Source organism: Scleropages formosus, chromosome 21, assembly GCF_900964775.1.
Source record: "Scleropages formosus chromosome 21, fSclFor1.1, whole genome shotgun sequence".
Classification (NCBI taxonomy): Eukaryota; Metazoa; Chordata; class Actinopteri; order Osteoglossiformes; family Osteoglossidae; genus Scleropages; species Scleropages formosus.
The window spans coordinates 4,733,270-4,746,601 of NC_041826.1; the positions used below are offsets into that span (position 1 = coordinate 4,733,270).

General features: G+C 44.9%; 1 protein-coding gene across 1 annotated transcript in view; it reads left to right on the top strand.

Annotated features, from left to right (window-relative positions):
- LOC108924212 (aryl hydrocarbon receptor-like) overlaps window positions 1-13,332 on the top strand; it is a 55,012-nt gene that overhangs the window by 20,365 nt on the left and 21,315 nt on the right. Inside the window, exon 3 of the mRNA XM_018735432.2 lies at window positions 9,226-9,341. Within this exon, the coding sequence (XP_018590948.1) occupies window positions 9,226-9,341 (116 nt within the window). The remainder of the gene's footprint in view (window positions 1-9,225; window positions 9,342-13,332) is intronic.

The window sequence follows — 13,332 nt, forward strand, 5'->3', positions numbered from 1 at the left end:
CCGTCATAGGGCTCATGAGTTGAAAGCTCTCAAAGACCACCTTTCCAGCAAATTGCATTGATGTCTCTTCTCTTACATGAAATCTAACGTCTCAAAGTTAAATTGTGTGCTTGCAAGCCTCAATAACTCTTTGCATTTGTTGTTTTAAAGCAGTTTTTCTTTGATGGCCAGGCAGTAAGGCAGCTGTGTCACTGCATGTCTAGCCGTTTGTTCTTAACAGAGTACTTTGTACGTAAGTATTTTTGCATGCATTTATTATTTAGTGTTTTCTTTTTGGAGGAAATATGAATGGACTTCAGGAAGCGGTAAACACTTTCAAAGAATTATTTATTTGCTTTTTCCCTTGTTTTGATGTGTTCTGTTGAATTGTTTTTGTCAGACAAGGTTAAGCAGAGAGAGTTTACATTGAGCTTGAGCAGTGAAAAGGATGCTTTCAGATGGCTGCAGATTGGGTTGCACAGAAAACAGATTAATTTGTGTGCTGGAAACTGTTTCCATACAACTACAGAAATAAAGCCATAGGAAGTGGAATGTGAAACCTTTCAAGACCAAGAAAGAGAATTTGAAAAAAGAACGCATGTATGACTGCCTGTGGTGGACAAATCAGGTGCCATGAACTGTTTTGTGTAGTTGCTTAAATAGGAGCATATGGAAAATTGAATCAAAGCACATGAAAGTACAAACTGTGTGGTACACATAGACATTTGGAGTAAAGACTCACACAGTGGCGGATCAGAATTGTCTTGTGTCCCTTTCCTTTCAGACTAAACACCGTTCACAATGTGGGGTCAGCGAGGACAAAGGGACGAACACCATTTCCCTTGTGACACTGATGGATATTTCGTATGTGTTTCTTCATAAGAGTTTCCTTCCTCCTTGTTCCGTTGGTAAATCTAACACTTGATGTTCAAATTAAAGGGAACTGGACAGTGCTTCCCTTGCACAGTTTTTGGATGGGTGACCCTTTACCGCTTCCTGTTTGGAGACATACCCTGCCCAATGAGTGAAGGGCAAAGCACACTGCAGTATGCAGGAGGGGAGTCCTCTTCAAAACTGTATCAAGTGTACAGTCTCCACCAATGTGTGTATGTTCAAGTTGTGACACCTGTGTACGCAAGGCTTATTTGTAGGTATTCAGAGAGGTGTAGAAGGACCTGAGGTACGAAGATGCCGATGGATTCATAACTTGATTAATAACATAAAGCAAAGATGTTCTCTTCACGAATAAGTAAAATTTATTTATACACAACTAGCAATATCATCAATTCAGAGCAAAAGTGAGGATATAAAAATGTTGCACTTGCACAACTAAGGTGTGGCTAGATCTTTAAGCATACCTTTCAGAAATATGATCTTACTTTATTTTATTACAATTTTAGTTATTGGCATGCATTAAAATTCCTTAATTTACATTGTTGTATGTCAGGCAGGGTTACACCGTTTTGTCCATTTGCCTAAAGAGTTAGGTCCTGGCTACCCTATGAAATAAGTGAAAATAAGAATAAGACTGGACATTTCAGAACTTTCCTTTGTTCATTTTTGCATTTCCTTCAAATTAATCTCATGAACACAGTTCCTTCGCTGACAGCCCACAAATGTTAGACCTGCTATTTCAGGCATTGCAAAAGCAGATCTTTCTTCAGAAAGTGTTGAAGATCGTCATAGTTTGCTCCCAAAGATCAGCATTGCAGGATGTGGAGGCTTGTAAGTCTGTGACCTAGACTAAATCGTTAAGCAGGGAGTTACCAGCTAAGGACAGTGACAGGGGAACCCTGATGGCTGTCATAGTTTGCAGTGACCATTACTGCGGTACCCAGAATGTTCCAGAATCTCCTTGCAGCTCATTGGTTCTACCCTGAATGCACAGTGTTAATGCATAATCATTACTACATACTTAAGCAATAAAGAGCCCCTGGTGAGTCCCCTTTTGAGTGGTCAGATTTTCTGGGTCACTGCTTTTGTCAGGTTTACTTAATTAACTTCTCCTCTAAAGCACCTCGTAATGTGATTTAAGGTGGAGGGCGGAAGAGGGCATGGCAGATAACATCCATCCTGTGTAGCCATTCTTAAGCCTTCATCCCAAAGTCTTTTTCCTAGAACGTGAACTGCAAGAATGGAAAGCCATACTTAGCAGTGAACTTCAGCATATAGACTAACTTTGTGCTGGTGAGCCACGCTGTACAGGTAGCAATGAATGACTGCCAACAGTAGAAGTCCGTCTTGCTCTTGATCCAGACTCCATATGGTTGTGCTGAAAAAATGCTTAAGCTGTTGCAGTGTCTTCCCAGATGAAGAGGGCCATTTTGCAGGTAGCGGGTAGAAGTGTGCGTGGAAACATTTTTATCTCTCGGTGGGGGTCGCCGCGACGTCCCTTCCACTGAAGGGTAGTGGGCTGGAGAACAGTGCCAGTCAGTTCAGTGCAGTCAGAACCACTTTCTGCTCCTGGAAGCCTCAGGCGCTGTGAGTTGTCAGCATCTGCTGCCATGATGTAGTCAGCACTTGATATAGCACAAATAGGCCACGGCGTTAATATTTCATACAAGAAAAGGCCCTTTTCCATTGCAGCTTATTGTTCAACTGCCAGTGCTCCTCTATGACTCATTCATCCAGACAAGCTTGATGGTCCATTGCATTGATATCATATTAAAGGGTCTTCATGAACAGCAGGCAACTAGATAGAAGTGGTTTTGTTTGAATAAATCCAGGCAGTACAATAGTTATAACAATGTAATGAGAATAAATGCTATTACTGGAACTGCTGTAATACTAGAGCAATATAGCATTAAATATTAAGAATGGAGCAGTTTCGAGTTAATAAAATAATCTAAAGTGTTTACATTTCTTTGATTTCTTCCTGCTACACCTGTAAGTGTGGATAATTGTTAAAATATTTTGTTTTTAAAGGGTGATTAAAGTTGCGGAGACCATGTTTTCAACACAGAACACATAGGAATGTGTATTTCATGTTTTATCTTTCTGATTAATTTTTCCAATCAATGCATTTTCCCGTCCATGAGCTCAGAGGCATGATGTGCAGTGACCTACTACGCAGCACTCTTAACAACACAGTTCACCCCAGCGGGCTGGTACGCCAATGACCCGTCAAACTAAAGGGACAATGACCTCCTGAATTATATTCATAAAGGAGCTATAGACCCATTTATAAGGGAATGTTGAGCTGGGGCGCCCATTTAGTATGGGGTCCTACAACCTAAATAAAATGCTTCTCTGAACATTCTTTGTGCTCAACCTATTGATTTGTAATGTTGTGTTTTGTCCATCGTAACAGTTAGTTATTATGAAATTCTTATTTTATCTGTTAATTTTTGGATTTTGCAAACTCTATAAACGGCAGTACAGGTGAAAAGGCCTTTTCCAGCATGTAAGAACTTTTCACTTTATTGTGTTACCTCCCAACTGCCCTGCAATATCGTCATAATAATGTGCAGGTGAAGGCACCCAAATGGACACTGGACAGGTAAGGCAGAGGAGCTGGCTGACAGCAGAGAAGTAGGACTTGGTCTTTAGCATTGCCTTATTCTAAACAACCTTGACTTTATGAACTACCTGGAATCCCAACCAGGGTGTACCCCACCTTACCCCCTGTAGGGTATTATTGACAACAGGTGGGGAGAATGGCTTCTTAGTCAAATAGATCTTGTCTCTGGGAGAGCATGTGGTTCTGAAACTCAGTGGTGCTAGGTTTAGGCCTTCTAGGGTATTGTCATTTCACAATTCTGCCATCCCACCATCGTCCAGATCACTACTGTTTCACATTATCTGCTTGCATCCGATGATTATGTACAATTATGTACACGCATAAGATGATTATTTGTCTCCCAGTTATGGTAAACTGCTAAACAAAAGCAAATCAACAAATTTTGCCTCTGCCATGATAGCAATATATACAAACCTTTTATTTGCATTTCCATTTGCCTTATACAATAATGTATTTAGTTACATGGACTTTCAGTGTACTGTACTCCTTTTTGTGACTAAGTGTTTTTTTGTGGAATTCCATATGTGGTTTACAGTAATGACATGGTGCTAGGAATACAAAAACAGTACATACACTGTAAGCGATTCCTCCGTATTTTTAAGGTTAAATGCCTGGCAGCAGAGTGCCAATCATTCATCTCTAGAATTACAGTTGAACATGTAAACACCATTAATGTAATGAAATGTAATGTAAACACAATTAAAAACACAGTTATCCGCATCAAATGACCCTTATAAACTATGATGGTTGACATTTTAATAAGAGTCTAGTTATAGTCATAAAATACAGTTTGTTATTAAATTATAGTCACAGACTGTATTATTTACAGGATTATTTTTGTTGGCTGCATCCATAACAAAACTTTTGGAGGAAAAATAAAACCTTCAACAGCAGCTATTAGATAAATATACCTTCCTCAATGCAGTCCTCTGGCAGTGATCACATTACTTGTGCATGAGGTAATGGTTGAGGAAACCCCAAGTAGGAAGAACTACACACATAAGAAAACACACTCCCAAAACAAAAGCAAAGGCAGGGGCTATAAACAATCCTTTGCTAAAATAACCCTCTATTACACAGAAATGGTATAACACCACCCTGTTATGCTGATCAGTCCGAAACAGTCCATTCACATACGCTTTAGTTCTTAGAGGGGCTGCTAGGCCCCAAGTTGTTGAGGGCATGGCACCAGGGCAGCAGATGGGTTTTAGAAATATATTCTGCCTCACACCCGAGCTGTTAATCACAAGTTCATTGCCTGGAGTTTTGTATGCACACCCAGGTGCTCTGGTTTCCTCCCACAGTCCAAAGACATGCTCTTCAGGTGGATTGGTGGAACTCAGTTGCCAACAGTGTGTGGATGGGTGAGTGTGTATGTTTGTGTGTGTACATGTAACTACCCTGCAATGGACTGGAATCCCATCCAAGGTGTACCCCTCCTCAGGCTTCCAGCCAATGATTCAAGGAGAACCTCCGGTCACTGTGACCCTGACCAGGGCAAACGGTTAATATGGATGGATGGATATTATTTTTATTAATACACTAATCGCACATGTCTTGTGAACTAGTGAGTGTGAACTTCAGCAATAGCAGTACACAGATGTTTTTTGGAGGTTTTTCATTTTGGTGAATTATGTAATTCCATTTGCTATAAAGGATGCGCCTAGAGTAGTATTGCAACAAATGTTCATCTAGGACAAATATTATAATGTAAATTTTGTGATCCTATTTACCTTCCACTCTCATTCAATGTTGAATGTAACTTTTGAACAGTGTAAAGACGTCTCCTAGTTTTATATTAGAGCCGGATGGTAAATAACCTAAGAGTCAACATGAACAAAGTTACACTTAGAACACATTCAGCTACACTTCAGCAGTGGATTTCCCTCTACAAAACAGTGATGAGTGCTGGCGACGGACGAACGGTGGACAATAGTGAAGAGTTGCTTCGGCTGAATAAGGTGCTGCACTGTCCATACTCATCATTCAATAAGCCGCCGTATCCTAATCGCTGTTACATTAGATGTTATTTGATTTAATTTTATTTCATTGCTGTTCATTTCATTGGCCACTTTCCGAATTAAAGATACTGCCGAAAGAAAAGACCCTTTGATTTATGCAGTTGACTGTTGGTTATTACTGTGCTTTATTAGTAGCTCAAGTTTAATTACAATTCAGCTGCTTTATGAAAATGACACTTCTCAGAATTAACAAAAAGGGTCTTTAAAATGTCAGAGTCTCAGTTTGAAATTCTTAGAGATTTTATTGGCGATGTTTAATTCAGTTATGGATGAAATGTAGTTCTGTTGCCCATCTTTTTTATCTTATTTGTACTGTGACTGCGGGGTCTTATGGAGCGCTCTGAAACATGTCGTAAGGCTCCTAAAATGCGTTTGAAGAAGATGAAAGCCACCAAGCTTAGTAAGAAACAGTAAATCCCATTCTTCTTCCATTTGTTGTCGTTTTCAGCGCCATGCATTTGTTTACAGCAAATTAAGAAGACCTAATCATTTCCAGTTGGAGCAATACTGTGTGGAAATGTCTTTTTTTGTGTCACATCTGTGAGCTGAACTGCTGAAACAACTGTTCAAAAGTCAGTGTGGATGTCCCAGCTGGGTTGATAGAGCCTAGCGAATGGTGCCAGCGCCGAAAATTTCATTCCGAATTTGACCAGGCCGTTGATTTAGAGTGCTTTCAGACCCTTTTATCTCCAGACATGCCCAGCTCTTAAATAATCATCTGGCTGTGGTTCAGCAGGACATATGGTGTCATCTGGTCTATTGTGTGTTTGGAAGCCCTCTCTGTGTGTCAAAGTGAGTATGCCAGTGTAAGTAAGTGCGTCAGTGTTTTGGCAGTTGGGAAGCAGAGACGAGTTGCCATCAGATGATATCTTTATGTAAATGCAATTAGATCAATAAAACTGGGTATTGTCTGTGATCATGCGGGCTTTTCGTTTAACCTTCTGTTGTAGTCATAGCCCTCCCCTAATCCCTAGCTTTGCACCCCATCCCTGAAATCTGCCATTGTAGGAGCCCTCCAGCCCCCAGCTTTTTGACGCAGCCTGCCATCAGATCACATCAGGGACAACAGCAGGCTTGTCCTTGGTCCACTGAGCAAACCATGTCAAGATGTTGCTCAACGGGTCATAGGTCAGGACCTGTCTGGTTATGTAACTCATAGGGCCGTCAGGAAGGCTCTTTCCCACCCCACCTCCAGATCATACTAACATGTTCAAATCCTTGCCACAAGGCTTCTCATTAGCGTATTTACTCTAGCATTTTTTTCTAAATTTTTATTGTTCACTGCTTACTTGTTGGTTCGTAAGCAGTGCCATACTGCTGTCTAACACAGATCAGCCTCCATGTCTGCTGTTGGCGTCTGATGGACGTATATTAACTTCACATTTGCGATGTGTGTTTTTTTCGTATACGATCAGATGAAAGCTCACAGCACGCAGATCTTTCCTCACATTGACCTGTTTTGTTGAATAGTAAATTAGCACTGGCACTGGCTTCTCTTATGTTGATTTTAATGCATCCGAACATGGTGGTTGTAGCACAGCACGGCTCACAGCAGTCCGCTGCTGTGCAGTTACTGAGTGTGGCAGTGCAGTGACTGTGGATTCGATGGACAGTAGAAGAAGCACTGCCCACACCCCCTCCATCCACGCACTTCTCTTGTAAAATCCTGACAGTGGATGAAGGTGCTGCTGAGATGTCACACCCCAGGGTGACCTCTCCCCTCCCCCTCCCCCCCCATTAATGCACTTTCCACATATCGTGTGAGCGAGAAGTGTCCGTCCTTGACTCGCCGAGACGAGGAAAGGCAGCCCTCGCTCGCTCACTCACTCATGCAAGTCCTCCAGGCCCCTGTCCCTGTTGTGTTTCAGTTCACTGGTCAGTTCACCCACTGCTAACCACTTCGGTTCACACAACAAAGTTCGCCTTGTGCCTTAATTAAGCAACCGCTCAGGCAAAATGGCCAAGGCCGATCGCTCCTGTTCTCTTTTCTCCTTAGGGCCCCTGATCTTCACTGAGTCTAATGAAGCGGTGGTCCCACGCTAGATGAATGTGAATCTACAGAAGGCCTCATTTTCTCAGAGTTAGTGTAATGAAACTAGGAGCTTGTGTTTGCTTGTATGTTATGGATGGATGCATGTTTCCAGCAAATATAGAGCCAAACATTTTTTACTAAAGAGATTTGAGTAAGGGGGCGCGGTGGTTTGGCCAGGTGCCCACTGCTCGGGTTCGAGCCCTGCTTGGGGTACCTTGCGGTGGACTGGCTTCTCATCCTGTGTGCGTGTGCGTCCGGCCTTGCGCCGTGTTGCCGGATACGGTTCCAGCTGGCCCCAACTCCACTCAGGCCAAGTGGTTGCTCACGTTGCTTGGTTCGGGATTCGATCCGTTACTTTTTAACTGTGGGGATTCAACCCAGGAGATATTGCGTGTGTTTTCTGAAGATGACACTATAATACTATGACACTATGCTAAGTGATCCATTCTGCAAGAAGAAAGTGTTTAATATTATTATTCATACGTCTGAGTAGGGAAAGGCCATTTATCAAGAGTTACTGAAATGTTGGGCCAGTCCATCTGACGTACCGTCACGGGGTTTGTCGGGGCTTATTTGTCAACAAGTGTAGCAGTACCCATATGGAGATGCCTTTTCTCCAAACACCCACCCCTACTGCCCATGGGTTTGTCTTTAGACCATTAACCCACGTCCTCGCTGCTGGAGAAGGGCTCTCCATCCTAAGGGAATAAGGGCCATTACTCTTCTCCCACAAATAACAGCCCTTTATTATGTCACAGATTAAACCTGGGCAGTGAGGCCAGACCAAACAGACGGGCAAGAGGGGGGGGAAGCGAGGGGAGGAGCTAGACCACGGAGCACAAATATAGTGACGCCAGAAGGAAATGTCACCTCAGCTCATGTCTCAGTGCGCCTCCAACATTTGTGGGGGGCTCCTGCCTTTTTCATAAGATCCTCCTTGAGTTGTTCAACTGGCACTTCTTATAGTGAGTTAGTGTACGCCGCCTCACCCCTTTGGGTTGTGCTGATACACTGATACACCACGGTAGAGCGGAGAGCGTTCACGTGCGCGAGCTCTGGCTTTCGCTAATGCGGCTCTAGTTTGGACTTTGAGTCTATTTTAAATGACAGATTTGTGTTAAAGCAGCATCACTTCCTGGGCCAAAACCTTCCGAGCTGCCTGACGATTGTGGCAAAGGCTCGTCTCGCCCCCCCGCCCCCCCCCCCCCCCATCTCTTTCGCTCGCTCTCCGTCTCTCTTCCTGGTTTTTCTGCCTCTGCTCTACTCCTTTCTCTGCGAGTTCATCTTCTCTGCCTCACTGGCTCACCGTTCGCTCATAATGAGCGTTTGCAAACACATCAGTAGCACTTAGAAATAACACAGGGCGGCCCCCGGGCACCCGGAGACGGCCCTTTAGTGCCATTTGCAGAGCGTGCGGGGCCAGCCGAGAGTGCCTGGCTGCCTGCAGGGAGGCAAGGAGCGGCACCTAGATAATGAAGTGACCCTTTGCGATTACGATTTGACCGAGTTAGGAAACCGCGTTGGTCTTTGAGTACCACCTCGATGGGCCGTTAATGAGCCGGGGCTCGTCGAGCGCGCTCTGCGTACTTGAAGCACTACAGCATGCTGTGTGAATCGGCAGTGGTGAATCAGTAAGGCGTTACTGACGACCGCCCTCTTCCTTCGTTTTTCAGTCGCCCTGAAAAGCCACCCTGGAAAAGAGGCAAGGGCTGGCTCCAGCAGTCGTGACGATGGCACAGCCGCGGGACTGGTGGACCACTGGCTGCCTGAGGGAGAGCTCCTCCTGCAGGTTGGTACATGGGGCATGCAGCGTGCGCGCGTGTGTGCATGCGTGCATGAGCACGTATGTGTGAGATTGTATGCGAATGCATCGCGAAAGCCCGTTCGTCGCCAATGCACTTTCTGTGTTTTTGCAGTTTTTGCCTGTTGTCACCTTAGTCCACGCCCTGAATTTAGTCCAGCTTTAGCTGGCATCCTCCCCCACAGCCACACTCCCCCACGTGCCCGTCCCTCCCCCCTTGCCAACCTAGGCACATCTGGCTCGCCGCTGTCCTCAGCTAAATAAAGCATAAAGGTTTGAACAGACAAGCAAGGGAGGGAGAGTGGAACGGAGGGAGAGGAAGAAGGCAGAGAAGTTTTTTTCAGAACTGAAAGTGAACTAGCACTTGATGTCAGAGTGCTTGTTGGAAGTTTATGCTCACAGGGTGTGTCTTGAACTGCCAGACGATGTAAGGTTCGAGTCGCCGTGGCCAGTGCAGAGCGGGAAAGACAGGAGTATTCGGCCCAAAGACATATCACACTTTGGCTCCTGTGCTGGCTTAGACCACACGGCACCAAGAGTACGTACGACCAGCAGGCCATCCGCATCCTGCGCGGCGTCTTCGCTGATCCAGCCATCAGTGTCCGGTGTCCCGGTCTTAATCCGTCGCTTTTAATCTGAGCTTTTCAAAATACTTTTGTCTTATTACCAGTCATAATCAGTTTGCAGTAGACAGCAAATCATCCACAGTTCATTGCTCAACACGTCCATCTGTTTCTGAATATTTCCACAGGGATGAGGTCAGTAAATGAACGAACTGGAGATAACCCATGCTCCCAAGAAAATTTTGGGAACTAGCGCTTATGGACCTGAATGGTAGTGCATTAGAATAAGAAGTAAGAAAGAAAGCACAATGCTGAGAAAGATTTCCAAAAAACACCCGTGTGCTTTTCTGTGAATGAAAATGCAGTATCGGCACTGTGTGTTTAGCAGTATAAGTCACCGCGGTGAATAAGGTGAGTGGGCTGATAACACTATATAGAGTTCATTGGAAGATGCTTTCGAGAAAAGTGTCTGCTAAATAAATGCACGTAAATGTTCGGGCTCTACATTTACTGTTCAGTGAGCGCTCTTCCGACTCATCCGTCTTCGTCAGTCATCCATCATTGCTCCTTGGGCTGTTTATTCTACAGCGCCGATTAGCGGAAGTGCTCCACATGTAGAGCCCCGAATGTGTGTTTCTGTAAACCGGTGAGTGCATTTGTCAGCTGCCACATGTATTTTGGATGATCTGAAGTCAGAACTTCTCTCAGCCATCTTTCTCTACGTTAGCAGGAGTGTCATCGACATGTTAGTCCAGTTTTGGACAACCGTTAGCAGAAGTAAATATAGAAAAATGTTATAAATTAGTACTATTGAAGTAAAACACACACACACACACATTTTCGGAACCGCTTGTCCCAAATGGGGTCGCGGGGAACCGGAGCCTACCCGGCAACGCAGGGCGTAAGGCCGGAGGGGGAGGGGACACACCCAGTACAGGACGCCAGTCCGTCGCAAGGCACCCCAAGCGGGACTCGAACCCCAGACCCACCGGAGAGCAGGACCTGGTCCAACCCACTGCACCACCGCGCCCCCTTGAAGTAAAACATTTTTATAGTATCTGTAAGGGGTTTTGAAACTTGGCAAATAAGCATCGCTACATTTTTTGAGAGAAAGACATGAGTAACGTAACTGTTTTTGGCAGCCGTGAACGTCGAGCTGTCGAGTCCTTTTCCATCAGCTTATTTCTCTCTATATATGAGGTGGAAGAGTCAGAACACGGTATTTTTTTTTCGCTTTTGTGGCAGTCGCAGTAACTAGTTGCAGCTTCTCCTTTGAGCGCTCAGACCTGGTTAGGGGAACTTTGCGTCCTGCACGGTGACACGACAGACCCTTTCTGGAAACTTCCAGGAGGCCAAGCTGTACTGTAAGCACACAAGAGCTCTTTGTGTGTGCCGAACGCGACGGCCGACCCCGCTGGGCCCCAGCCCGACCTTGGCTGAGAGGACACTTCCGACGTTAATTAGTTCGGACGTCTATACGTTAACGCACCAGGGACGCCGGGCCCTCGCTGCTTCGGTGCTCCGATGGTACTTAAAAAATAATATTAAAACATTAACGCCGTCCTCCCCGCGATCCCTAATTGGGCGAAACTTCCCCCTCCCCCGCACCCGGTGTGTTGACATGAGGGGCCGCTTTGCCCCACAGCCATCTTTGTTGTGCCACTAAAGAGGAGTAGTGCTTAGTCAAACAGTAAACAGAGCAAGGAACGTCTCGGGTGGCTCCGCAGGCGCGGGTGAGAGAGACCGAGAGACGGCCGGAGGGAGGCCATTATGGGAGGGCCGTGCTCGTAGGAGCGCGCGGGAATGGCGGCGGAGGCTATTTCTGACCGAGCCTCTCGTCTTTTCTGCGCTCTGCCATGAATTATAGATGAGCCACGAGGACATCAAAAATTTATCGGAGGAAGAAAGAGAACAGAAAGTATTCTTCAATGTTTTGGAACATAGGTTTTTTTTTTTTTTTGTGAGTGTGGGTTATACAGGGAGTTTGTCGAAAATACTTTTCAAGGTCATTTCTTGTTAACGTTAATAGACGCAGAGCAGCTTTGTTTATTTTTGGGAGATGTCTTTTAAAGGAAATATTTCACTTTTTGGAGAAAGGATAAACTTGCAGAATGCTGGTTAATATGTGGAAAGCTTTCTGTAGTGACTTTTGGGTCTGACAGTAATGGGAGGCTCCAAACATCATAATCCTCCCCAAACTGCATTAACCGTTTTTCCCTCGTGTGTGTGGGGAATGTAAAATTGGTCTCTTGTTTTCATTTATTGTACTCTTGAATGCCACGGCCCCTTCATGCTTGTGTTTGTACATCTCATTATAAAACCACAGATGCTCAGCTAGAGGTGCTATTCATAAGCATTTCGTTTTCATCGACGTTAAGAGAGGGTCAGTTTCAACGGACGACAATACGAATCTGTTTCTCCTTGTTTATGTATAAATACTGTACATCCTGTTGTACTACGGGGGAGGGCTGAGTGGGAAAAGATGCAGAGAAATTTCTAGCGCACATCCTTTTTCGCTCTACTTTGGCAGAGTTTGCTGTCACTCCGTTGGACGTCTTGACATCCAGCCCAAATAACACAACTTGTGTAAAAACAAACACAGCCGTCTCCACATGTCTCAGGAGTCACTCTCACTCTCGCTTCTTAGCGCCCTCTTTCCTCTTCTTTCTTTTCTTTCTGTCAGCCATGAACATGCACACACACACACACACACACACACTCAAGCTTCATTCCTTGTCAGTGACAGTTCATGGTCCTTAGAGTTGCAAGATGTTGCCAAGCACTTTTTATATTAGTGTCTAATTGAAATACAAGTCACGGTGCCCCAGGGCAGGTCTGTATGCTGCAGAAAACTGCATGTGAATATTGATATTGACACAGAGTGGGAGTTCATGGATTGCAGGTTTTGTTGGACACTGCTGGAGCTGGACTGTGGAGAGTTGCTGGGTGAAAGGGACGGACTGAGGAGTCTGGCAGTCAGCAGTAACCAGAGAGGCACATTGTCATTTTGGACCAGATGCTGGCTGTGCGAGGCTCCAAAGGGTCTAATGGTGTCCCACACGTAGCCATAAAGGCTGAAAATGAATGACTGCGACAAGACAGAACTTGTTGTGTCTCTCTATAGTATAGCTTACGCGTCCAAGCGTTAACTGCAGGCTCTTGAGATCCAACACCCGATATCCCTGAAGAAGCTATAATTAATTTCATGAACATTGTATATTTACCAAGAGATTAAACATATAGAACCATCTAACCATGTAGAGTTTGTGTTTCCCTGGACTATTTGGAATCGCCGTCAATGATTGCCATGTAGGGTGGAAGAGCTTCAGACTCGGCATACCCCTCTCTTAGTCATCTTCAAGATGACCGGGGGAAAAGGAGTATCCTGTGGAGTTTTGGAAGAGGGCCAAACGTGT